Source organism: Maylandia zebra, linkage group LG3 (genome assembly GCF_041146795.1).
Source record: "Maylandia zebra isolate NMK-2024a linkage group LG3, Mzebra_GT3a, whole genome shotgun sequence".
Lineage (NCBI taxonomy): Eukaryota > Metazoa > Chordata > Actinopteri > Cichliformes > Cichlidae > Maylandia > Maylandia zebra.
The window spans coordinates 14,117,679-14,142,978 of record NC_135169.1 but is presented as its reverse complement, the minus strand read 5'-3'; the positions used below and the strand labels follow the sequence as shown (position 1 = coordinate 14,142,978).

At 45.6% G+C, this 25,300-nt stretch overlaps 1 protein-coding gene across 1 annotated transcript in view; it reads left to right on the top strand.

The window, feature by feature from the left end:
• LOC143416670 (NXPE family member 3-like) overlaps nt 1-25,300 on the top strand; it is a 42,541-nt gene that overhangs the window by 8,558 nt on the left and 8,683 nt on the right. The window contains exon 2 of the mRNA XM_076882126.1: nt 17,173-17,631. Coding sequence (XP_076738241.1) covers nt 17,173-17,631 — 459 coding nt within the window. The remainder of the gene's footprint in view (nt 1-17,172; nt 17,632-25,300) is intronic.

The window sequence follows — 25,300 nt, the reverse complement described above, 5'->3', positions numbered from 1 at the left end:
TGTTCCTTCTTTTTTCCTTCAGGCTTAAAGGGAACTTAAAGAAGTCCAGACGCTTTTCTTTGCAAGCTCCTTTGACTACAATGACCTGGATGACTGAGAACCTTCACAGACATTTTGCCGTCTCTGCTCAGCGCAAACCCAAGGGTGACTTGCAACAGAGCAGGAGGGATAAAGAGAGCCAGGGACAACAACATCACATTAGAAAAGTATAGTAATCATCCACAACATTTTTCAGTTGCGGATGATAAAGGATTCATAAAGTTTATTCATGCAGGCCCATATGACAGGGCCTGCATGAATAAATAAATTTTTTTTTTCAGATTTAAATTTAATTGTGTTGTGGTTTGCAGTGTTTTGTGTTGTTTCACTTTAAATTGGTTTAAAAGGAAAAAGCTGAAAATTTAAATGGTTAAAAGTTGAAATGTGAATACTTGGCTTTTGTATTATATGATTTATTTATTACACTTTATGTGTAATAAAAGTATAAAAGTATACTTACGGTGGCCCCTAGAGACAAAGCACGTACAAACTCCGAAGCACGTACAAACTCCAAAATACGTACAAAACACAACAGAAGTGCTTCAGGATGCTAGGCGGAGTGTTGAGCTTTTGTTACCTAGTGGCTACACAAGCCAGCAAGTACCAACGACTGGATTTGGTGTGTGGTAGTAACAGGTAAATGAACATTATTTTTAATTATTTGAATATATATGAGTGCTTGTGTGTAAATACACAAACAATACACATATGCTTTCAATTGTGTAATTTAAGTGATCTAGGTAGCTCTGTTTTGGAAGTTCAGTTAATGCAAGAAGTGTGTTTTGGAGCTTGTATGTTCTTTGGAGTTTGTAGGTGCTTTGTCTCTAGGGGCCACCGCATATATTTATATATAAACATATATAAATAAAACCACTTTTTTTACATTAGTAATTCCTTTTGTGCATAATTTTGTATTATTGTTAATAATAAATTAATTAAAGCAACAAAACAACGTGGAGAGCCGGTTCGGAGCCGAAAGAGCCGGTTCTCTAAAAAGACCTGAAAATCCCATCACTAGATTGTAACTACCACTCCTCCTCCCTCTGATCAGTGCAAACACAAGGCTCGCGTGTGGCGTGAAGCGAAAAAGGTGAGAGAGAGAGAGAGAGAGAGAAAGAAAAAAAGAAACACAGCTCCCGTCGTTCACTTCAAAGATCCGGCTCTCAGAGCCGTTTTGTTCGCGACCGACACATCACTAATGTTCAGTAAAGTAGTTTTTTGTAGAGTCACAGAACTGCGGTTCGATGAGCAAATTAATGCAAATATTCATGTCTAACAACTGCTGTTGTTAATAACTGTTTTTAGAGTTCAGAACTGCTATCCAATTAAATATGAGTCATGAGTGGTAATCTTGTCAGACAGGTAGCTTATATATCCACCTGTTTGACATCAGACGGGAGTCCTGGGAGGAGCCACAAGGGCTCCATCCCGAGAAGGAGCGCAGAGGCAAAGGCACAGAGATATTTACTTTTCCTCACTCAGACCACTGAATGCTGTTTTTTCCAAAACCAGTTGAGCAAGTCAGAGTGTACTACACCCAGAGTATTCACTGTTTATTTACGATGTCTCCACTTTGTTACCAGTCCTTCTGTGGACGAGCTACTTTCTATTTTACATTCCCTGAATTTAAAATACTCTCTAGACCCAGTCTAGACCCAGCTGGGGAGCTACCCAGAGCTCTAAACCCACACCTGTTCACGCGATCTGAACCCTTATCGTAAGGGGAGCTACCAGTCCTTCTGTGGACGAGCTACTTTCTATTTTAAATTCCCTGAATTTAAAATACGCGATCTGAACCCTTATCGTAAGGGGAGCTACCAGTCCTTCTGTGGACGAGCTACTTTCTATTTTAAATTCCCTGAATTTAAAATACTCTCTAGACCCAGTCTAGACCCAGCTGGGGAGCTACCCAGAGCTCTAAACCCACACCTGTTCGCGCGATCTGAACCCTTATCGTAAGGGGAGCTACCAGTCCTTCTGTGGGCGAGCTACTTTCTATTTTAAATTCCCTGAATTTAAAATACTCTCTGGACCCAGTCTAGACCCAGCTGGGGAGCTACCCAGAGCTCTAAACCCACTTAACAAACAAACAAACAAACAAAACAGTATATAAAATCAAAACAGATAAATCAGAGCAGTAGATAAAATCAGTAAGTTTTGAAATTTAAGATAAAATCAGAACAGTAGATAAAATCAGTAGTTAATGTAAGTTTTGAAATTTAAGCTTAAAAGTGTGGATTTGGTGCTTTATTCAAATGCAGCTGAGAATAGGTGAGTCTTCAACCTGGATTTAAATAAACTGAGTGTTTCAGCTGATCTGAGGCTTTCTGGGAGTTTGTTCCAGATATGAGGAGCATAAAAGCTGAATGCAGCTTCTCCGTGTCTGGTTCTGACTTTGGGAACTGATAAAAGACCGGATCCAGATGACCTGAGGGATCTGGAAGGTTCATACTGGGTCAGGAGGTCATTGATGTATTTTGGTCCTAAACTATTCAGAGCTTTATAGACCAGCATCAGAACTTTAAAGTCTATCCTCTGACGGACAGGCAGCCAGTGTAAAGACCTCAGAGCTGGACTGATGTGGTCCACTTTTTTGGTCTTAGTGAGGACTTGAGCAGCAGAATTCTGAATGAGCTGTAGTTGTCTGACTGATTTTTTAGGTAGACCTGTAAAGATGCTGTTACAGTAATCAAGCCTACTAAAGATGAATGCATGGACTAGTTTTTCCAGGTCCTGTTGAGACATCAGATCTTTTATCCTTGAAATATTCTTGAGGTGATAGTAAGCTGACTTTGTTATTGTCTTAATGTGTTTTTCTAAGTTTAGGTCTGCATCCATCACTACACCCAAATTTCTCGCCTGGTTTGTGGTTTTTAGATGTATAGATTGAAGTTCTCTGGTGACCTGTAATCGTTTTTCTTTGGCGCCAAAGACTATTACCTCAGTTTTGTTTTTGTTTAGCTGGAGAAAATTGTGGCACAACCAGTCATTAATTTCCTCAATGCATTTACCAAGAGCCTGTACAGGGCCTTGGTCTCCTGGTGACATTGTGATATATATTTGTGTGTCATCTGCATAGCTATTGTAACCAATACGTCTACTCACCAAAGAATGAGTGAAGCAATATGGATAACAGCAGAGGACAATTTATTTAGGGTCTGATGGCAATTTACCATCGGTGTCCAGCACTTTAAAGGATTGACGGACTGGAGCACATCTGTCCTTAACATACCCTCTTAAACATCAGCTTGACACTGATATATCAAAGGAAACTTAACCGACTTTAAGTGCAAATGTTTCAACCTGAACAACTTAAAACTTCTCTGGGATACAATGTAAACAAAGACAAGAAGAAGAAAAATATTTCCATCAATAGTCACTTTTCCTAACCAGGAGACAAGTGAATATATTATGTAAAGAGTCCTTTTTCTCAGTCCTGGGGTTGTAACACCACAACCTCCTCAGTCCGTAATCAGAGAGTGTCTATTTGACAATAACCAAAATATCTTTGGATAGTCTTTGTGAATGCAAACAAAACAAAACAAAAAAAAAACCAATGGTATTAGCTGGCCAGCAAAATAAAGAGAGTGTATGGCACTGAGTGCGGGCGTGTGTGTGAGTACTTCGGTCCAAATAATCAAGGTCCGGATGGATGAAGGGATGGCGGCCGCTTGTCCTTTAATGGCACCAGTAAGGCAGCACAGTAGTAAGGCAGCACAGCAGCGAGGCAGCACAGCAGTAAGGCAGCACAGCAGCGAGGCGTCTGGCAGGAGAACGAACAATAGTCCTTTTCAAGGCTACTGCAGAAGGAGATATTCCCCGCTAGCTCACCCAAGCTTGCTCTCTGGCACAGCTACAAGCCACGTGAGCTCATAACCCTATAGTGACATACGAACTTGGCTACCAACGTCCGCTTAGCATGGCGGCTAATTGTCGAGCTTGCTAGCTTAGCCTCGATTAGCAATTAGCACCTTAATAACCATTACTACACATCACATCATAGCAAACACATGATAACACATGGAATAGTATAATATACATACGAAACAGATTTTTACCTGGCAGGAGAACGAACAATAGTCCTTTTCAAGGCTACTGCAGAAGGAGATATTCCCCGCTAGCTCACCCAAGCTTGCTCTCTGGCACAGCTACAAGCCACGTGAGCTCATAGCCCCTCCCGCTAGGATGTACTACCACAGTCGACTGTCGTAAAGCAGCCGCAAACCAATAGCAATAAAAAAAACCCTCAAAATCATTGAAAAACATTTTATAACACCCAATATAGGTATATACATATATACTGAATATCACACAATATCAGATAACCAAATTAACACTGGGTTACATCCACCCCTGCTTAAAGTGTGACGTCCCCGTCACTATCACCCGACAGAGATTGCACTAACCCAGCAATCTGTTGTTGTAATGACAGGAAAAAGTTATTGAGCAATGCAAGTGTCATCGGCGCATTGAAACTGTGATGCTTACAATCGACTTTGTAGCCGACCTGATAGTCACTGAGATAAGCCGGTGGCACTCTCCTCCTTTGTGGCCTACCACATGTTGGGGCTGGGCTGAGCACCTCCTCATCGTTTGCTGTCTCCGATCCTGTCAGATCTACAATGAATTCAGGTGCCCCAGGATTCAGAGGATACTGTGGCTGGGACGCCTCCTGTTCTCCCAGAACATCCCTTTGATCCGCCAACAAGTCATTGTCAGGAAATTGGCTGGATGTAAAGTTTATTTCCTCGTCTTGCCCAAACTCCTCCTCCAGCCGAGTTTCTTCTGTGTTGCTCCCTGCATCCACTCTCATGAGAGGTTGAACCGAACTGGTTAGCACATCCTGACTGTCACATTGCAGGTTAACCGGTAGGAACCCACAGGGAAGAAGCATGTCACGATGCAGAACTCGCTCTCTGCCCTCTGCATCCTCTGGCCTAATCACATAAACTGGGATAGACTCATCCGTCTGCTTAACAACGATGTGCACAATAGGCTCCCACTTATCAGAGATTTTGTGTTTCTTTCTTAGGCTCAGATTCCTTACCAGGACTCTGTCACCCACTTCCAATGGAAGAGCAGTAACCTTAGCATCCCAGCGTCTTTTGTTCAACAATTGTCTCTTCTCAGCATTTCTTGAGGCTAGGTCGTATGCATACTTCAGCCTACTCTTTAGTTCTCGTACATACTGAATATGTGTTCTGGTGCTGTGGCCACGTGGACTATGTCCAAAACAGAGATCAATCGGAAGGCGTGGCTCTCTACCAAACATCAGAAGGAAGGGCGCTTCTCCAGTTGCGTCATGTTTTGTACAGTTATAAGCATGTACAAGGGGGCGAACATACTTCCTCCACTCCTCTTTTTTTTTCTTTTCCTCCAGTTGCTCTCTGGTACAAGCATCCAGCGCTGTGGGAAGGTGCCAGAAGGCCTGCCGTCATCTGTGGCTACGAGTGTTCGAGCCTGCACTTTAGTTGAGGTGCCGCTCATGTAACGTCTCCTGCGCATTTCTTTTAACTGACTCTCTTTCTCATGCGTTCTGATTTTAAAAAGCAGCTCTGAGAAAGTGGGAATAACATGATGTGCAGATCCCACTATTTCTTTTAGATGCAGAGTGGCAATTAGAGAGTCATCCCAGCAACCTCTGAGGAACTGCTTTAGTAGCTGAACATCAAAATCACTTCTAGGTATGCCATTACCGTCAACTACCTCCTGCAGCAACGTCTGGAGTCGGCGCAAGTAATCAGATGCCTTTTCTCCACTATTCTGATGAGTCTCTAGGTACTGGATATACAGCTCTTCACCTCCAGTGACATTGCCATAAGCCTTGTCAAGCTCATCGAGATAGTCTTTTGGTGGTGCTTGAGACCCAATAGAAAGGGCCACATTCAAAGCAGGGCTAGCCAAGCTATCCAGGAAAACCCGGCGCTGCTGCCCTTCGGAAAGGGTAGAGTCATTTAGTACCTGTTTAGCTCTAAGTCGCCATACCCTGTACTCTACCTCATTAGGGGGTTTTGGAGAGTTTCCTGAAAATGAGCGGAGCTCAAAACCAGAGGGAGTGTGCATGGGCGAGTCATGTTTTACAATGTGCTCCACAATGACTCTCTGAACCTCCGCTGGCAAAGGATCAACAAGCAGGGAGTCCGCATCAAGTGCCTGTTTAGCCTTGGGCACATGGCCATCATCACAGGCGGCAGTTGACCTGGGACCTGGTGTGGACTGAGTTTTAACTCCCAAGGCAGGAGTTGAGGTAGATAACCCCTTATATGTATCATTTTTCCCACACATGTGGCTCACTGCAGCCTGATTTAAAGTCATGGGGCTCACATTATATGCTAATGCCAGTTCGTTTACTTGTTCTCTGAAACTAGCAGTCACATCATCAATTGCTCGAGCGAGGGGGACCACATCATGCGCCAGGTGAAAACTGTCAGGTCCCTGAGGACAGTACTCATCTATCTGAATAACCTCCCAACACTCCCCATCTGCTGAATGTTCTCCATCTATGAGCATTGGGGTAATGGACTCAGTGAACTGACACAAAATAGTGTCAGGGAGACTATCTATTTGTTGAATTTTGACCACGTGATCCAGCAAAGCAAATGCTCTTTGCACCTCTTGTAGTTTAATCTCGGCTTTAGCCCCTTTTAACAAAACAGTGTACTCTGGATCAAAACCATACCTGTCACAAAACTCCATTGTCTCTCTCTGCAAAGCAGTAGATGAATTCACAGATGTCTGTGCATGTGCTTCAGGATAAAGTTAGTGATGCGCTCCAGTCCCTGTTCGGGCGCCAATTTTTTTCCTACTACTCTTAGTTGTAACCAATACGTCTACTCACCAAAGAATGAGTGAAGCAATATGGATAACAGCAGAGGACAATTTATTTAGGGTCTGATGGCAATTTACCATCGGTGTCCAGCACTTTAAAGGATTGACGGACTGGAGCACATCTGTCCTTAACATACCCTCTTAAACATCAGCTTGACACTGATATATCAAAGGAAACTTAACCGACTTTAAGTGCAAATGTTTCAACCTGAACAACTTAAAACTTCTCTGGGATACAATGTAAACAAAGACAAGAAGAAGAAAAATATTTCCATCAATAGTCACTTTTCCTAACCAGGAGACAAGTGAATATATTATGTAAAGAGTCCTTTTTCTCAGTCCTGGGGTTGTAACACCACAACCTCCTCAGTCCGTAATCAGAGAGTGTCTATTTGACAATAACCAAAATATCTTTGGATAGTCTTTGTGAATGCAAACAAAACAAAACAAAAAAAAAACCAATGGTATTAGCTGGCCAGCAAAATAAAGAGAGTGTATGGCACTGAGTGCGGGCGTGTGTGTGAGTACTTCGGTCCAAATAATCAAGGTCCGGATGGATGAAGGGATGGCGGCCGCTTGTCCTTTAATGGCACCAGTAAGGCAGCACAGTAGTAAGGCAGCACAGCAGCGAGGCAGCACAGCAGTAAGGCAGCACAGCAGCAAGGCAGCACAGCAGCGAGGCGTCTGGCAGGAGAACGAACAATAGTCCTTTTCAAGGCTACTGCAGAAGGAGATATTCCCCGCTAGCTCACCCAAGCTTGCTCTCTGGCACAGCTACAAGCCACGTGAGCTCATAACCCTATAGTGACATACGAACTTGGCTACCAACGTCCGCTTAGCATGGCGGCTAATTGTCGAGCTTGCTAGCTTAGCCTCGATTAGCGATTAGCACCTTAATAACCATTACTACACATCACATCATAGCAAACACATGATAACACATGGAATAGTATAATATACATACGAAACAGATTTTTACCTGGCAGGAGAACGAACAATAGTCCTTTTCAAGGCTACTGCAGAAGGAGATATTCCCCGCTAGCTCACCCAAGCTTGCTCTCTGGCACAGCTACAAGCCACGTGAGCTCATAGCCCCTCCCGCTAGGATGTACTACCACAGTCGACTGTCGTAAAGCAGCCGCAAACCAATAGCAATAAAAAAAACTCAAAATCATTGAAGAACATTTTATAACACCCAATATAGGTATATACATATATACTGAATATCACACAATATCAGATAACCAAATTAACACTGGGTTACACTATGATAGTTTATTTTGTTGTTCTTTATAATCTGTGCCAGTGGGAGCATGTAAATGTTAAACAGAAGGGGTCCCAAGATGGAACCTTGGGGAACTCCACATGTGATACTTGTCTTCTCAGATGTGAAGTTACCTATTGATACAAAGTATTTCCTGTTTTCTAAGTATGTCTTGAACCAGTTTAGTACAGTTCCTGAAAGACCTGTCCAGTTCTCCAGTCGTTTGAGTAATATGTTGTGGTCAACTGTGTCAAATGCTGCACTGAGATCCAGTAAAACTAAGACTGACATTTTTCCACTGTCTGTATTCAGACATATGTCATTAAACACTTTGGTCAAAGCGGTTTCAGTGCTGTGGTTCTGTCTAAAACCTGACTGGAAGGCATCGTAGCAGTTATTCTGTTTTAAGAAGTAACTGAGCTGTTGAGAAACTGCTTTTTCAATGATCTTACTTAAAAATGGGAGATTTGAGATCGGCCTGTAGTTGTTCATTTGTGTCTAAGCAATCCTTCCAGCTTGAACTTTGCTCCATTGATCGGCCAGACATCGCGCTGCCCGTAGCTTCAAACCATTAATTAACTTGACCAAGCTTCAACCCTTTAATTATGCAATATGTGTATAACATGATTACAGTTGCACCTGCAATGAAAGATTATTATGTGCTTATGCTAACACCTGAAATACAGACTTTAATATAACCTCACCAGTTTCAATAAATGTGTCAATGAAATGATAACAATGATAAATCATAAATGATGCAACAGTAATAATAAGGATTATGAATAGTAACATAGATTATGAATATAAAATAATATTTCATCCCGACAGGCAACAGGTGGAAACACAGCTGGGACAAATCAGACATAGTGAGACAAGGGGAAAGCAAAAATAGACTCACTGCATACAGGACAGAGACAAAACAGGAAGCATGACATTCATAAAAACGCAGACTAGACGTGGAAACATGGAAGACATGGGAACAGAGGAAACATGAAGTACAGAGACAAAAATAACTGGAACACAGGGAAGGTATAGTGACAGAGAACAAAGACAAGCATAAAACACACAGAGAAAAAAGTGATATAAAAAGAATACAGAACAAAACCTAAACTAGAGACATGACACCAGGAACGCAAGGGGAGATACAGAAACAGAAACCATTACCGTATTTTTTGGACCATAAGGCGCAAAGGATTATAAGGCGCACTGTTGACAAACGGGTCCGTACCATTGATTCATTAATGTTGAATTCTCTGGTAGCTGCTGTATAAACACTGAAACAACAGTATATGTTGTTCCAGTGTTTTTCTATTTTTTGCTATGTAACTTTCCACTTTCTGCTGTAACTAGAGATGGCACGATACCACTTTTTTTATGTCCGATACCGATATCATAAATTTGGATATCTGCCAATACCGATAGGAATCCGATATAGTGTTTTTTAATCTATAAAACTGTTTTTTTAAATATCTTGCTGCATTTTGTATAAGTTCATACTCAAGTTTAAAAAACAACAACACTAAAGCTATTCTGTTATACCTATTTGCAAAAAAAATATTTCATTGTTCAGCAATACTGATCAATCTAATAAACTTAAACCTACACCATCCTCCCTATTCTGGTATTTTTAAAGAGTACTTAGCGTAAAAGAAAACAGGGAACCACCCCTCACGCTCCACCTCATGATGCTTAATTGACGTAATCAACCTTAATTTGATACAGTGTGAAAAAAATGCACAGAAATCTTTTATTTTTCAAGAAATATTAAATATCAATAATAAATAAACTTTATTTATAAAGCACACTAAAAAACCAAGGGTATACCAAGGTGCTTGACAAAAATAAAATAGGAAAAGGGAGATGGGAGGGAAAAGAGGAAGGACCAGGCACGTATCGATTATAAAAACCTTGACAATCATAAGATATAAAAGTAGTTCACAAGCATAACGGATAATAATGTACCAATGCACACCAAGTGTTAACTAGGTGGAAAGGCAAGATTAAACAAATAAGTCAGCCGTGATTTAAATAGTGGCATAGAATCAGACGCCCAGATAGCAACAGGAAGGTTGTTCCATAAGACCGGGGCAGCTACAGCAAACGCGCGGTCACCGCGAGACTTCAGCCGAGAACGAGGTTGCTCCAGAAGAATTTGGGTAGCAGATCTAAGTGCTCGGACAAATAGATTCAACATCTTTCTTTAACAGAATTGCAGACTGCACAGATGGTGCCTTCCCAAAGGAAAAAGTATTATAGCTTACTAGGGTATATTAGACTTAATAGTTACTATATACAGTAATGGACTTCTATTCATTTTTACATCAAATTAAAACTTTGGGTGTCAGATAATTATTTAATAAAAGCTCCCATATGGAAAAGATATATATAAATCTTATAAAGTTTGTATCTGTCTTGTGTGAAACTTGTTTGAAAAGCATACAAGAGTAAAAACAGATATAAGATCCCTTGAAAAATTATATAATGAAACTTGTATGTTTTGGATACTTACTAAAACAATATATGAAAGTAATGTGAAAGTGGCCACTTTCATGAGTAAATCATGTAAGCCTTATATGATTTACTCATGAAAGTGCCCACTTTCATGAGTTAAGTCATACAAGTTTTTACTATTTCTTTTCCATATGGGCTAAACATTTTAAATGAGAATAAGAAAGAAAAGTATTTCTTTGTGCCCCCTTTTCCCTGTTCATGCCCTACCTGCCCCCTTGGCTAAACTTTGCTAGAACCGCCCCTGCACAGTTACCCGCCGTCAGCTACGTAGAAAAGGATCCTGGTGTAGAAAGTAATATTAACTAAATTCTAACAACAGCTTATCAAGCTTAACGTGCTGCTGTTGTTTATCCGCGGGTCCCTCTTTATGGTGCAAAGTGGGCCAAAAACAAAGAAGAGAGACGGAGTCGCGACAGAAAAGCCAATCAGCCGACAACACAAAATTGGTCCAAAAACCTCTCATGTTCTGCTGTTTTTTTGTAAAAAGATAACAATGTTAGCCTTTTCTGCAGCTATGGGGCATATATGGTATCACTCTTGGCTGGAAGCAGTGCTTAACCAATGAAAAAACACAAACTCTCCCTGTTTGCGTGTGTATGTATTAGAGATGGACCGATACCGATACGTAATATCGGATCCATAGTGACCTAAATTACTGGATCGGATATCGGAGAGAAATAAAAAATGTAATCCGATCCATTAAATATCACGAAAGCACCTCACAAAACTTGCGACACGCTGTAACTCGCCTCATAACCTTAGCACGTCGGAGCAGTATGCATCCCGTGATAGAGCGACTGTGGCGTGCGAGACCTGTCGGTGGTCGGGTTGAGCATTTGGAGCTTCGCTACCAACCCGGGATTTCATGTCCGACAAAGTTGTCCCCGAGAGAAGTAAAGCAAGTGTGTAAGTCCATCTCTGAATGTTTGTAAAGCATTCCCACGTTAAGCTTAACAAGCGACTGCCTCTCGCTCTCCGGCTGCTACTTCAATCGTGAAACTGCTTAATGATCAGCTGATCGGCTTTTCTGTCGCCAGTCCGTCTCTCTTGTTTATTTTTGGCCCACTTTGCACCAGAAAGAGGAAACCAGCGGCTGAACAACAGCAGAACGTTTAAGCTTGATAAGCTGTTGTTAGAATTTATTTAATATTACTTTCTACACCAGGATCTTTTTCTACGTAGCTGACGGCTGGTAACTGTGCAGGGGCGGATCTAGCAAAGTTTAGCCAGGGGGGCCGATAGGGCATGAACAGGGAAAAGGGGGCACAAAGACATACTTTTCTTTCTTATTCTCATTTAAAATGTCGAGCTTTTAATAAATAATTATCTGACACCCAAAGTTTTAATTTGATGTAAAATGAATAGAAGTCAATTACTGTATATAGTGACTATTAAGTCTAATATATATACCCTAGTAAGCTATAGTACTCTTTACTTTGGGAAGGTACCATCTGTGCAGTCTGCAATTTTGTTGAAGAAAGATGTTGAATCTATTTAATATTTCTTGAAAAATAATTGATTTCTGTGCATTTTTTTTTTCACACTGCATCAAATTAAGGTTGATTACGTCGATTAAGCATCATGAGGTGGCGCGTGAGGGGTGGTTCCCTATTTTTTATTTATTTATTTTTGTTGTTGCTGGGAGTTGGAACCCTATTAGTTAGGTTGCTTAATATTTACGCTAAGTACTCTTTAAAATACCAGAATAGGGAGGATGGTGTAGGTTTAAGTTTATTAGATTGATCAGTATTGCTGAACTATGAAATATTTTTTTTGTATACAGGTATAACAGAATAGCTTTAGTGTAGTTGTTTTAAACTTGAGTATGAACTTGCAGACTTGCAAAATGCAGCAAGATATTTTAAAAAACAGTTTTGTTGATTAAAAAACACTATATCGGATTCATATCGGTATCGGCAGATATCCAAATTTATGATATCGGTATCGGACATAAAAAAGTGGTATCGTGCCATCTCTAGTATGTATATGTGTTTCGGTGGGCGCCTTCAGGCCTGGTGGGTGTGGCCCTGCTGACGGTCTGGCCACACTTGAAGCCACACACCTGCTGCTGATCAGGCCTCGTCGGGGGAGCTACTTAGGAGAGTCTTGGAGCTCCCACCGACGCGGGATCATTCCGTGAGACTCCATGAGAAGTGTGGAGCGCTAGACGGCAGCCAGCACGAGGAGTGCTGAGACACGGACTGGTCACGGAGAGACACGACACTGGAGTCAGGGAAAGCACGAGGATTTATTGTTGTTGTGTTCCATCACAGTAAATAAACGCACTGCTTGTATATAGAGCACCGCGCCTGGGTCCTCCTTCCCCACACCCCCCACGGTTTGCCATGCCGAACCGTGACACAATGAGTTCAAAATGACATGCTCTGCTATTTTATTTTAAAAATTATCCAAATGGACCCCGCCAGCGCGCTGTAGCGGCCACGACCGCTGGCGACAAAGAAAAACTGCTCTTCATAGAAGACTCGCGCTCTGGGAGACGTTTCCTGGTCGACTCCGGCTCCCAGAAGAGCCTCCTTCCCCCGTCCGGAGCCGACAGTTTAGCAGCGGGCTGCGGACCGCAGCTTATTGCGGCTAATGGCTCTCCCATCGCAACGTTCGGGTAAAGGTTCGTGACTGTTTGTTTTCATGGTCGGGATTTCCAATGGACCTTTGTTGTTGCCGCTAGCTCTGTATCTATTTTGGGCGCTGATTTTCTTTGTGCCCACGGACTGCTGGTCAATGTCGCTAACAGACGCTTAATCGACGCACTGTCTTTTTCTTCAATGCCCTGTTTCACTCGCGCCATCGAGCCCCTGAATCGGGCTAATTTAGTGACTTCAGGGAATGTTTTTCAGCGTTTGCTCTTGGAGTTCCCTTCACTGACTGTTCCTAATTTCTCGAATACGGCAACGAAGCACGGGGTTGAACATTATATTCCGACTGTCGGTCCCCCAGTGTTCGCACGTGTGCGCCGCCTTGACCCCGCGAAACTCTCCGTCGTTCGGGAAGAGTTTGCCGCAATGGAGCGCCTCGGCATAGTGCAGCGCTCGAATAGTGCCTGGGCTTCTCCGCTACACATGGTGCCCAAGTCAGACGGTCGGTGGCGCCCGTGTGGAGATTTTCGCCGTTTGAATAATGTCACGGAGAATGACCGTTACTCCATTCCCCACATCCAGGATTTTTCCGCCCACCTCGCCGGCACCTCGATTTTTTCTAAAATTGACTTGGTGCGGGGGTATCACCAGGTTCCCGTGCGCACCGAAGACGTCCCCAAAACTGCCGTTATTACCCCTTTCGGCCTGTTTGAATTTTTGCGCATGCCGTTCGGCCTGAAAGGCGCCGCCCAGACTTTTCAGCGGTTGATGGACTCTGTTTTGCGCGGGCTGCCTTTCGTCTTCGTGTACCTTGACGATATATTGGTGGCCAGCTGCTCTGAAAGTCAGCACGCGTCCCATCTGCATCAGGTTTTCCAGCGCTTGGTGGCACACGGCCTGATCATCAACCCCTCCAAGTGCCAGTTCGGCTTGCCGGTTCTGGATTTCTTGGGCCACCGCATTTCCGCCGACGGTGTGGTTCCGTTGCCAGACAAGGTCCGGGCCGTTTCGGCTTTTCCGCGTCCTGCGTCCGTTAAAGCGCTGCAGGAGTTCTTGGGGATGGTCAATTTCTACAACCGCTTTCTCCCCAGAGCTACGCACCTGCTGCAGCCTCTCTATGCTGCCTTGAAGGGTAAAACAGCTAAGGACCCGATTGATTGGCTCCCTGAACGCATCCAGGCATTTTCTGGGGCCAAGACCGCGCTGGCAAACGCCGCTCTGCTGGCCCATCCGTTTCCGTCGGCGGAGATTGCGTTGACCTCCGACACGTCGGACGTGGCAGTGGGCGCAGTGTTAGAACAGCGGGTCTCCGGTGTCTGGCAACCGCTCACTTTTTTAGTCGCACGCTTAGAGACAGTGAGCGCAAATATAGCATTTTTGACAGGGAGTTGCTGGCCCTACACCTCGCCACGCGGCATTTTCGTTTTTTTCTCGAGGGTCGGAGCTTCACCGCGTACGTCGATCATAAACCTTTGACATTCGCGATGTCCAAGGTCTCTGATTCGTGGAGTGGGCGCCAGCAGCGCCAGTTGGCAGACATTTCCGAATTCACAACTGACATTCAGCACGTGGCTGGTAAGTCCAACTGCGTGGCTGACTGTCTATCCCGCGTGCTGGTTTCTCCTGTTTATGTTGGCATAGACTTTGAGGCTATGGCCGTCCTTGCCCTTCGGTCTGCGCAAACGGGCCTTGTACTGGAGGACAGACCCGTGTGGAACGGCGGGCCTAGCCTGCTTTGCGATGTTTCCACCAGCCGTCCACGCCCTGTAGTTCCCCTTTCGTGGCGTCGTTGCGTTTTCGACTCCGTACACGCCCTCTCTCATCCAGGCGTCCGGGCCTCGGTCAAGCTGGTCAGCTCTAGGTTTGTTTGGCCGGGCCTTCGTAAATCGGTGAAAGACTGGGCAGCCGCGTGCATCCCAGGCCAACGTGCTAAGATCCATAGGCACACACAGGCGCCCCTCAAATCCTTCCGCGTTCCAGGGAGGCTTTTTGATCATGAGCATGTGGATCTGGTTGGTCCTCTGTCGCAGTCACAAGGTTTCACGCACCTTTTGACTGTAGTGGACTGCACAACCCGCTGGCCTGAGGCAGTGCCTCTGGCGTCCACTACAGCAGCAGCAGTGGCCAGGGCATTTTTGTCAATGTGGGTTTCGCGTTTCGGTCCCCCCGCCGACATTACCTCAGACAGGGGCCCCCAGTTCATTTCCGAGCTTTGGTCTGCCATGGCTGACGGCCTGGGGGTCAAGGTCCACCGAACCACTTTGTACCACCCGCAGGCCAACGGGATGTGCGAACGTTTCCACCGGTCGCTTAAGGCCGCGTTCCGTGCTTCTCTCACAGATGGCAACTGGGTTGACTGCCTTCCATGGGTTTTACTGGGGTTGCGCTGCGCGGTTAAAGAAGACCTTGGGGTTTCCCCGGCTGAACTTGTCCTTGGTCAGCCCCTCCGGGTCCCCGGGGAATTCTTGCCTGAGAGCCCACCCCCGTGCTTTGCTCCCTCTGTGCTGTCTCCCTGTCCCCCAAGAGACTCGTTTTCTCTTCCTGGCCCAGTGCACCATTGTGTGCCCGACACCTTTGTTCCGAGGTCGTTGGACTCTTCGCAGTTTGTTTTTGTCAGGCATGACGCTCATAGGCCTCCGCTGCGTCCACTGTATGACGGCCCCTTTCGGGTTATTCAGCCGGGCCGGAAGCATTTCCTTTTGGATTTTGGGGGTCGGCAGGAGGCTGTTTCTATTGACAGACTTAAACCAGCACATGTGCTTCTGGATGACCAGGTGGTGGCGGCTCAGGCCCCCTGCCGTGGCCGCCCGCCTTCCACTGGACTGGACAACCCTGCTTCTTCCTCTGGGAGCGCCCCCCACCTGGCGGGGCCCGAGCTATCTTCAGTTTTTCCTGTCCGCCCATGCCAGCCTGGCCCTCAGGCTCGTTTCCCCTCCGCCAGCTCTCCACCTCCCCGGTTCAGGCATTCTGGACGTTTAATCAAAGCAAGGGTTCTGGACTAGGGGATGACCCTACTGGGTGTTCGGGGGGGGGGGGGGGGGCATGTGTGGTGGACCACTGGAGGGCTCCACTCACACCCAGTTCTCAGGAAGTGTTGTTGCTGTGTTTTGGAGGGAAAGTGTTCAGTTCTGTGGTGATGAGTAATAAACGAGCAGTGTTTATCGAGAGCTCTCGTGTCGTCTGTGTTTACCTCCACAATACCATTAGTCTTCCGGAATAATTTCAACAAATAATTTTTTTTTTCCAGACATTTGTATTTTCTGAAATGTCAAAGTGATGCAACTACACATGTGGTACTTTTATGATAACTAACAAAATAATAATGATGAAAATGGTGAAAATATTATTATTATAAAATTATTATTATGGCTAGTTGTTTTGTTTCTAATTTTGTTTCTCTCAAATCTCATGATGTCACCTTGATTACAAACACTTGTGTATCTTCCTCCCCCAGTTGCTCTTCCACATTTTTACCCGGTTCACGCTGAGGAAACCATTTTTAGGAAAACCACTCTCTTTTTTCCCCTTCCCCCTTTTTAATTTTTTCTTTTTTGACCTATCACACACACTCTATTCCATGTTTCTTTACCATACAATCGAAAATAGAGTTTTCACCCAGACCACCCGGACAGACGCCTCCTATAGCCTCACTACAGTTTTCTGGATCCAGCCCCCATTTACACATCCGGGTGTAAAGTAATAATTTAATGATGACTGTATTGAATAAAGAGCTAGATTAGACTAGATAAAACTTTATTAATCGCTTGGGTGAGTTCCTCTGGGAAATTCAGCTGACATGCATTATACATTGCAAGATAGTGAAAGCAGGAAATGTCACGTCAAGAGGAATCATTCATTATGTTGTGTTTAAAACTAAACACAGACTTCTTTTGTTTGAAGCGTTTATATAACTGCCATGCTCTCTCCCTTTTCCAGTTTCAGAAGAAAATAAACACCACCTACATCATCCCCTATCCAAGAGCTGCCATTGTAACTCAACCTGTTGACATACATTACAACTTCTGCAAGTTAAAACCACTGTCCCCTGAGGAGACTCTTGAAGAACAACTTCTGCTAGAGTCCATTGCTTGGCCTGAAACCCCATCTTTACCATCACCTCTTTTTATGAATAGCAGCAGTGATCCAGCCCACAGCACCTTCACCATTCTCCCCAGGAAGAGAGAGGGACAGTGGCAAATAGGGGATAAACTGGAGGCCCTGATCAAAATATATGACTTGATGGGCCGTACAAAGAAGTATGGAGGAGATGTCTTACTTGCCCGGCTGCACAACCCCACCCTTGGTGCTGGTGTTGCAGGACAAGTGGTGGATCATCTCAATGGTTCCTACTCTGCTGTATTCTCTTTACTCTGGGAAGGAAGCGCACAGGTTGAGGTGATGATAAAACTTTTAATTTTTATTGTTACTGGAGTTGTTGCTGGAGTCACTAAGAGTTTATCTATGTATTAGTAGTTGCTAGCAGATTTAAGATAGGAATGCTTAATTTATCCCGTATTCGTGAAGTTTATTGTTGCATCAACTGAAATGATAATGAAATAAACAGAAAATAATAACAAAAAATAACAAGACTAGTACTAATAAAATAGAAATAAAAAACTAAAAATATAATAAAATGTGTGTATTTTAGTAGTCAAGGGCCTCACATTCTTTATGTTGATAGCTGGACAATAAAATAAGTGTGTGAGCAAAGATAAGTGATTAAGTAAATAGCACATCACTCTGTGATGACTAATATTGCTGTAGCTATGGATAATGAGGTACTTAGTCTAAGGTGAGTTTCAAGCTTACTTGCTTTAAGGGACACTTAATGACCACATACTTGATGTTATGCTAAAGCACCAATGCCAACAATTCTTATTGAAGACAGTTTCTTCGCTGTTACCCTGCACCTAGTGCTCCGATTACCACTGGGACCACTGTTGCCTTCCCCCTCCACATCTTCACAAGCTCTTCTCTGAGCCCTTGGTATTTCTCTAGCTTTTCGTGTTCCTTCTTCCTGATATTGCTGTCATTCAGAACCGCTACATCGATCACTACGGCCGTCTTCTTCTGTTTGTCTACCACCACCATTTTGTCCGTCTATATCTGGAAGTCCCACAGGATCTTAGCTCGGTCATTCTCCACCACCCTTGGGGGCATTTCCCATTTTGACCTCAGGACTTCCAGGTTACACTTGGCACAAATGTCCCTTTATACTATGCCGGCCACTTGGTTATGGCGTTCCATGTATGCCTTGCCTGCTAGCATCTTGCACCCTGCTGTTATGTGCCAGATTGTCTCTGGAGCATCTTTACACAGCCTGTGTTATATAATATATATATAATAATATAATCCACTGATGAATACAGCTGCATTCAGAGAGTTTACAGTATTTTATAATCCAGTAAAGTCCTGTTTCAGAACCTCCGACTGTTGTTTGGACACATTCTTTGACCCTGTATGCAGAACAATGTTTGTCACAGTTGGATATTCATCTGCAATTTGAAGAATTCTCTCCTTCAGGTTGTTGACCATATCCTTAGGAAAGCAGAGGACTTTAGTGTTCTTACCGCACATCCTTTGTACATCCTTTACGGCAGAGTCACCCACAATCAGAGTTTCAGGCCTAGCCTTTAGCTTTCCCTGTGGCCTTTTACTTTTCAACAGATTTTCAGACCTTACTTCGCTACTTTTAGATGGATGGTTGTCCGATATAGATCCAGGGTCCTTTGATAGTGGAGCAAATCTGTTCTTCAGTTTCACATTCAGTTGTTTTGGAGGTTTGTTGTTAACCTTCCTATTCACGGTTGTCCAGTCCTGTTTCCTCCCGTATACAGGGGTAGAAGAGCTTCTCTGTCTCGTAGGAAGTGAAGGCCAGTCAGTTTCAGAGATTTCAGCTCGCTGTTCCCTGTCTGTGATACGTCCTCCCCCTTCCAGGAGACATGATTTATGTCTTGGCTTTGCACCAAGACAGTCCAAGGGGGGATTATCGCTTGAGGATTTCTTATAATGCACAGAGTCTACTTTCTTGGTCATGTTATCTGTGCTCCTTAGCTGTGTATTAGCTTGCTCATCGCCATTGTTTTGAATCAAAGGCAAGATTGTTTCATTTCCACACAGTCCATTTACCTCCACGTTTACTTCTAAATGATGAATTTTGGTCTCCAGTGCTGCAATCTTCTGCAGAAGGCTGTGGTAGTCGTCTGTGGAGAGGGAAGGCATCATGTTGCTAGTTAGCCTAGTGGTTAGCACCTTTCCAGGCTATTGAGGCTGTTCGGTGGCCAGACACTGTAATCAGGCTTCAGCTGTGTGTAGGCCACAGACACATGGAGCGCTGAAGATAAGGCAACTATAAAAATGTTGTTGTTTCTGTTAAGAACACTTTAGTCCAAATGATCTATAAGTGTCCAAAAGCTATTGCAGGTAAGCTCATATGGAAAAAAGGGAAAAAATCAGCATAAAAATCAATAAAAATCAATAAAAGAAGCAAAGCATTTAAAGTGCAAAGAGAGGAAGCGTCCCCACTCACAAAAGGGGGAGGAGTACACTATGCCGGCCACTTGGTTATGGCGTTCCATGTATGCCTTGCCTGCTAGCATCTTGCACCCTGCTGTTATGTGCTGGATTGTCTTTGGGGCATCTTTACACAGCCTGCACCTGGGGTCTTGCCTGGTGTGATAGACCCCAGCTTCTATGGATCTTGTGCTCAGTGCTTGTTCCTGTGTTGCCATGATTAGTGCCTCCGTGCTGTCTTTCAGTCCAGCTTTGTCCAGCCACTGGTAGGATTTCTGGGTATCGGCCACCTCCGCTATCTGCTGGTGGTACATTCCGTGCAGGGGCCTGTCCTTCCATGATGGTTCCTCGCCTTCATCCTCTTTCTTGGGTTTCTGCTGCCTGAGGTATTCACTGAGCACGCTGTCAGTTGGGGCCATCTTTGTGATGTATTCCTGGATGTTCCTTGTCTCATCCTGGACTGTGGTGCTGACACTCACCAGTCCCCGGCCTCATTCCTTCCGCTTAGCGTACAGCCTCGGGATGCTGGACTTGGGGTGAAACCCTCCATGCATGGTAAAGAGCTTTCTTGTCTTTATGTCAGTGGCTTCTATCTCCTCCTTTGGCCAGCCTATTACTCCAGCAAGGTACCTGATCACAGGTAGGGCGTACGTGTTGATGGCCCTGATATTTTTCTTACCGTTCAGCTCCTCCGGACTACTACTCCTCAGGACTTGCCTGACCCTCTGCAGGTACTTGGTGGTTGCAGCTTTCCTAGTGGCCTCTTCTTGGTTTCCATTTGCCTATGGGATCCCCAGGTACTTGTAGCTGTCCTCTATGTCTTCAATGTTGCCCTCTGGTAGTTCAATCCCCTCAGTTCTGACTACCTTCCCTGTCTTTGTTATCATCCGACTACACTTCTCCAGTCCGAACGACATTCCGATGTCATTGCTGTATGTCCTGGTGGTATGGATCAATGAATCGATGTCTCGTTCACTCTTGGCATACAGCTTGATGTCATCCATGTACCGGAGGTGGCTGAAAACTATTCCATTCCGTAGTCGGTATCCGTAGCAGTCTTGTCAATGATCTCACTAAGGGGGTTAAGGCCTATGCAGAACAGCAGTGGGAACAGAGCATCTCCTTGGTAGATCCCGCACTTGATGGTGACTTGTGCTATGGGCTTGAGGTTGGCCTCCAGTGTTGTCCGCCACATCCCCATTGAGTTCCTGATGAAGGCTCTTAGGGTCCTGTTGATCTTATATAAGGGCAGGGATAGCTCAGTAGGTAAAGTGGTCACCCCATGATCGGAAGGTTGGGGGTTCGAATCCACTTAACGGCTACCCTGAGGTACCCCTGAGCAAGGTACCGTCCTTACACACTGCTCCCCGGGCGCCTGCTTAGTGGCTGCCCACTGCTTCACTGAGTGAATGGGTCAAATGCAGAGAAAAACAAGTAATTTCCCCATGGGGATCAATAAAGTATCCATTATTATTATTATTATTATTATTATTATATAGTTCTAGGCATTCCAGGATCCAGGTGTGGGGCATTGAGTCATAGACCTTCTTGTAATCAATCCAGGCAGTGCACAGGTTAGTCAGCCTAGTCCTGCAGTCTCGGCTGACTGCTCGGTCTGCCAGTAGCTGGTGTTTTGTGCCTCTGGTATTCTAGCTCATCCCTTTCTGTGCCCCGCTCATGTATCGACCCATGTGCCTGTTCATCTTAGCCGCTATGATGCCTGACAGGAGCTTTCACATGGTCTTGAGGGGGGTTATTGGTCGGTAGTTGGAGGGGACCGGTCCCTTCTGGGGGTCCTTGAGGATCAGGACTGTCAGGCCTTTGGTTAGCCATTCTGGGTGTCTCTTGTCAACTAGCAGCTGGTTCATTTGTGCTGCCAGGCGCTCGTGGAGCGCAGTCAGCTTCTTCAGCCAGTAGGCATGAACCATGTCAGGGACTGGTGCTGTCCAACTCTTCATACTGGAGACCCTTTCTTGGATATCTGCCACTGTGATGGTTACTGGACCCTGTTCAGGGAGGTTTCTGTGGTCTGCCCTCTGATCCACTAGCCACTGAACATTGCTGTTATGGGTTGTGTCCTTCTCCCATATGCTCTTCCAGTATTATTCTGTCTCCAGCCTTGGTGGTGCTGTTCTCATATTGTTCCCCTGCCACTGAGAGTTAACCTTGTCTGGTTCTGTGGAGAACAACTGGTTTATTCTCCTGCCTTCTATCTCTCTGGTGTACCTCCTCAAGCGGCTGGCCAAGGCTGTGAGTCGTTGCTTGGCAGTTTCCAAGGCCTCAGGTATGGACAGCCTCCTGTACTTCTTAGGCACCTTCTTCATCCCACCTTGCTGCAACTCCGATAGGTGGCTGACCTCCCTCCGTGCTACCTTGATCTTAGCCTCTAGCCTCTACCAGAGGCCGGGGAGCTTGAGGGTCCTGCGCAGTATCTTCGCTGTTCCTAGGACTGCGCTCTTCTGGACAGAGATCTCCGATGTTGTTCCCGGGATCTGCTGGAGCCACTCACCTAGTTTGGGAGTCACCGCACCTACTGCTCCGATTACCACTGGGACCATGTCACCTTCACCCTCCACATCTTCTCGAGCTTTTCTCTGAGCCCTTGGTATTTCTCGAGCTTCTCGTGTTCCTTCTTCCTGATGTTGCTGTCATTTGGAACCGCTACATCGATCACTACGGCCGTCTTCTTCTGTTTGTCTACCACCACTATGTCCGGTTGGTTAGCCACCACCATTTTGCCCGTCTGTATCTGGAAGTCCCACAGGATCTTAGCTCGGTCATTCTTCATCACCCTTGGGGGCAGCTCCCATTTTGACCTTGGGACTTCCAGGTTATACTTGGCACAGATGTCCCTTTATACTATGCCGGCCACTTGGTTATGGCGTTCCATGTATGCCTTGCCTGCTAGCATCTTGCATCCTGCTGTTATGTGCCGGATTGTCTCTGGAGCATCTTTACACAGCCTGCACCCGGGGTCTTGCCTGCACTAAGCACAAGATATATATATATATATATATATATATATATATATATATATATATATATATATATATATATATATATATATGTATAAACCAATAGTGAGATGACGCTCTGGGATTATAATCAGAGGCCAACAATAATGGAGGAGGCAGGCAGAATCCCTTCAGATTGAGGATACTTACTTAATCCTTAAGGAAATTATGTGGCATTGGAAACTTGGCAGATGATGAGCAGCAGAGGTGAAGACTCTCAAAATACATGGGAGGCTTGGACTCATCTGGGATAGGAAACAGGCTCGGACTCACCTTCAGGGTCAAGGTGCACGGGACCCACAGGTGTGTGAGGTCAGGCACACAAGGCCCCATGTGTATGGAAGTGGTTCAGGTTGTGTGTGGATTCATGGACGTGCAGTCTCCCCAGGATGCGGGAGGCCTCAGATTAAGAAAGCTAATGGTCACAGGAATAATTTCCATCCTTTCTCCAATTTACCATTTCTATCAATAATTCTTTTTATTTTTTTTTTTATTTTTTTATTTTTTGTGTCCCATTTGGATCTTTAACCATCAGAATTATTGTCTTAAGGCCAAGAGAGATGCCAAGCGGATTTATTTTACCAAGTGGATCATCATGGCCTTGCCATATTGGTCCATTTGATTGACCTTTATTATAATTATGAATTTATTTTATTTTCGGTTGCTACAAACGGGACAGACATGACTGGGGATAGGACAGGGAGAAAGAATGAAAGAAAGAGAGGGAGAGAAAGAAAACCAAAGGGGAGAAGAGAGGGTGAGAAGGGGGGGAAGAAAGAAAAAAAAAAAAAAAAAAAAACAAAGCACCTGGGTCACCTGTATGGAGAAAAAAACAGAAGAGAAAGCAAACAGCAAAGAGCTATCTATCAATAATTCTTGAAAAGATAGTTGCCACACAACTCCACTCATACTTAACTAATAATTCTCATGGTCCGGAGTCTGCGACTCCGTGTTTATGTTTAGTCTATTAGTATTCTGTGGTTTTGGTTACCTTGGGTGTTTGTATTCTTCTGTTTCATGGTTCATGTTCCTATGTTCTGTGTCCCCCAGTCTGTGTTAAGTTGGTGTGTTATGTAATTGCGTGTATGTGTTTCCTGTTTTATTGTGAAGGTCTGCGTCTTATGTGAGTGTTTTCAGTTTGCCTCCCTAGTCTTGTCACGATAATCACTCCCAGCTGTGTTCCCCACCTGTGTGTAAACCGTGACAGTACGAACCAGCCACTATGGACCCAGCAGCTTGCAACCCTTCTGAGGAGCTAAAGGACGATATCATTTTCACTGTGGAGAATCTTCTCAGCCTATGGCTGGAACACCCCCCGGAAGAGCTTCGCCGCGCAGCGGAAGATCGGCTGCAACGGCTCTTTTCCGGCCTGCCAGTTTCCAGAGCCTCCAGTGTCACTTTCAGCTCAGGCCCCCGTAGCTCCAGAGCCACCTGTAGCTCAGGCCCCGGTAGCTCCAGAACCACCTGTAGCTCAGGCCCCCGTAGCTCCAGAGCAACCTGTAGCTCAGGCCCCCGTAGCTCCAGAGCAACCTGTAGCTCAGGCCCCCGTAGCTCCAGTGCAACCTGTAGCTCAGGCCCCGTAGCTCCAGTGTTACTGGTCTCACACACTCACTCCATGCAGGGAGAAAGTTTAATTTCACCTCAAGGTGCTTTTCATGGTTCAGCCGCCATTGGCACTGTTTGCCGCTCCAGGGTTTCCCCAGAGGCTAGGTCTCAGTCCCCAGCTGATTCTGGACCCCTGAAGTTTAAGCAGCCACCTGAGAACTGCACCATGTCAGCGTTGCCTGGGCAGAGCCAGTGCTCGGTGCATTGCCAGTCGCCGTTGTGTCAGCTAGTGGCCTCCATGACTGCTGGCTTAATGCTGACTTCTGCTGGAGGGTCCGAGGGACCGCTCCGGCCTTCGTCTCCTGTCTCCGCTGGAGGGTCCGAGGGACCGCTCCGGCCTTCGTCTCCTGTCTCCGCTGGAGGGTCCGAGGGGCCCGTCCGGCCTTCGTCTCCAGTCTCCGCTGGAGGGTCCGAGGGGCCCGTCCGGCCTTCGTCTCCTGTCGTCACTGGAGAGTCCAAGGGATCCGTTCAGTCTGCGGCACCTCCGGCTTCCACTCCGCCGCCTGCAGCGCCTCCGGCTCCGGCTCCCACGCCGCCGCCTGCAGCGCCTCCGTCTCCGGCTTCCACGCCGCCGCCTGCAGCTTCATCCTCGCCTGGTGCAGCTTCATCATCTTCGCCTGGTCCGGTCCCGGCTTCATCATCTTCGCCTGGTCCGGCCCCGGCATCCGCATGAGCTTCAGCGTCGCCCGGTCCAGCCTCAGAGTCTTCAGCCTCATCTGGCCCAGCCTCAGAGTCTTCAGCCTTGCCTGGCCCAGCCTCCGTGCCTTCAGCCTCGCCTGGCCCAGCCTCGTTTGGGTCTGCAGCTAAACGGCCTCTTTCTAGGCTGCTGGCTAGGCCACTGGCCGGGTGCCATCGCCGTTGCCTTCCGCATGGCCGGCCCCCGGACCCTCTTCGCCTGAGTGGCCGCCGTTGCCTTCCGCACGGCCGGCCCC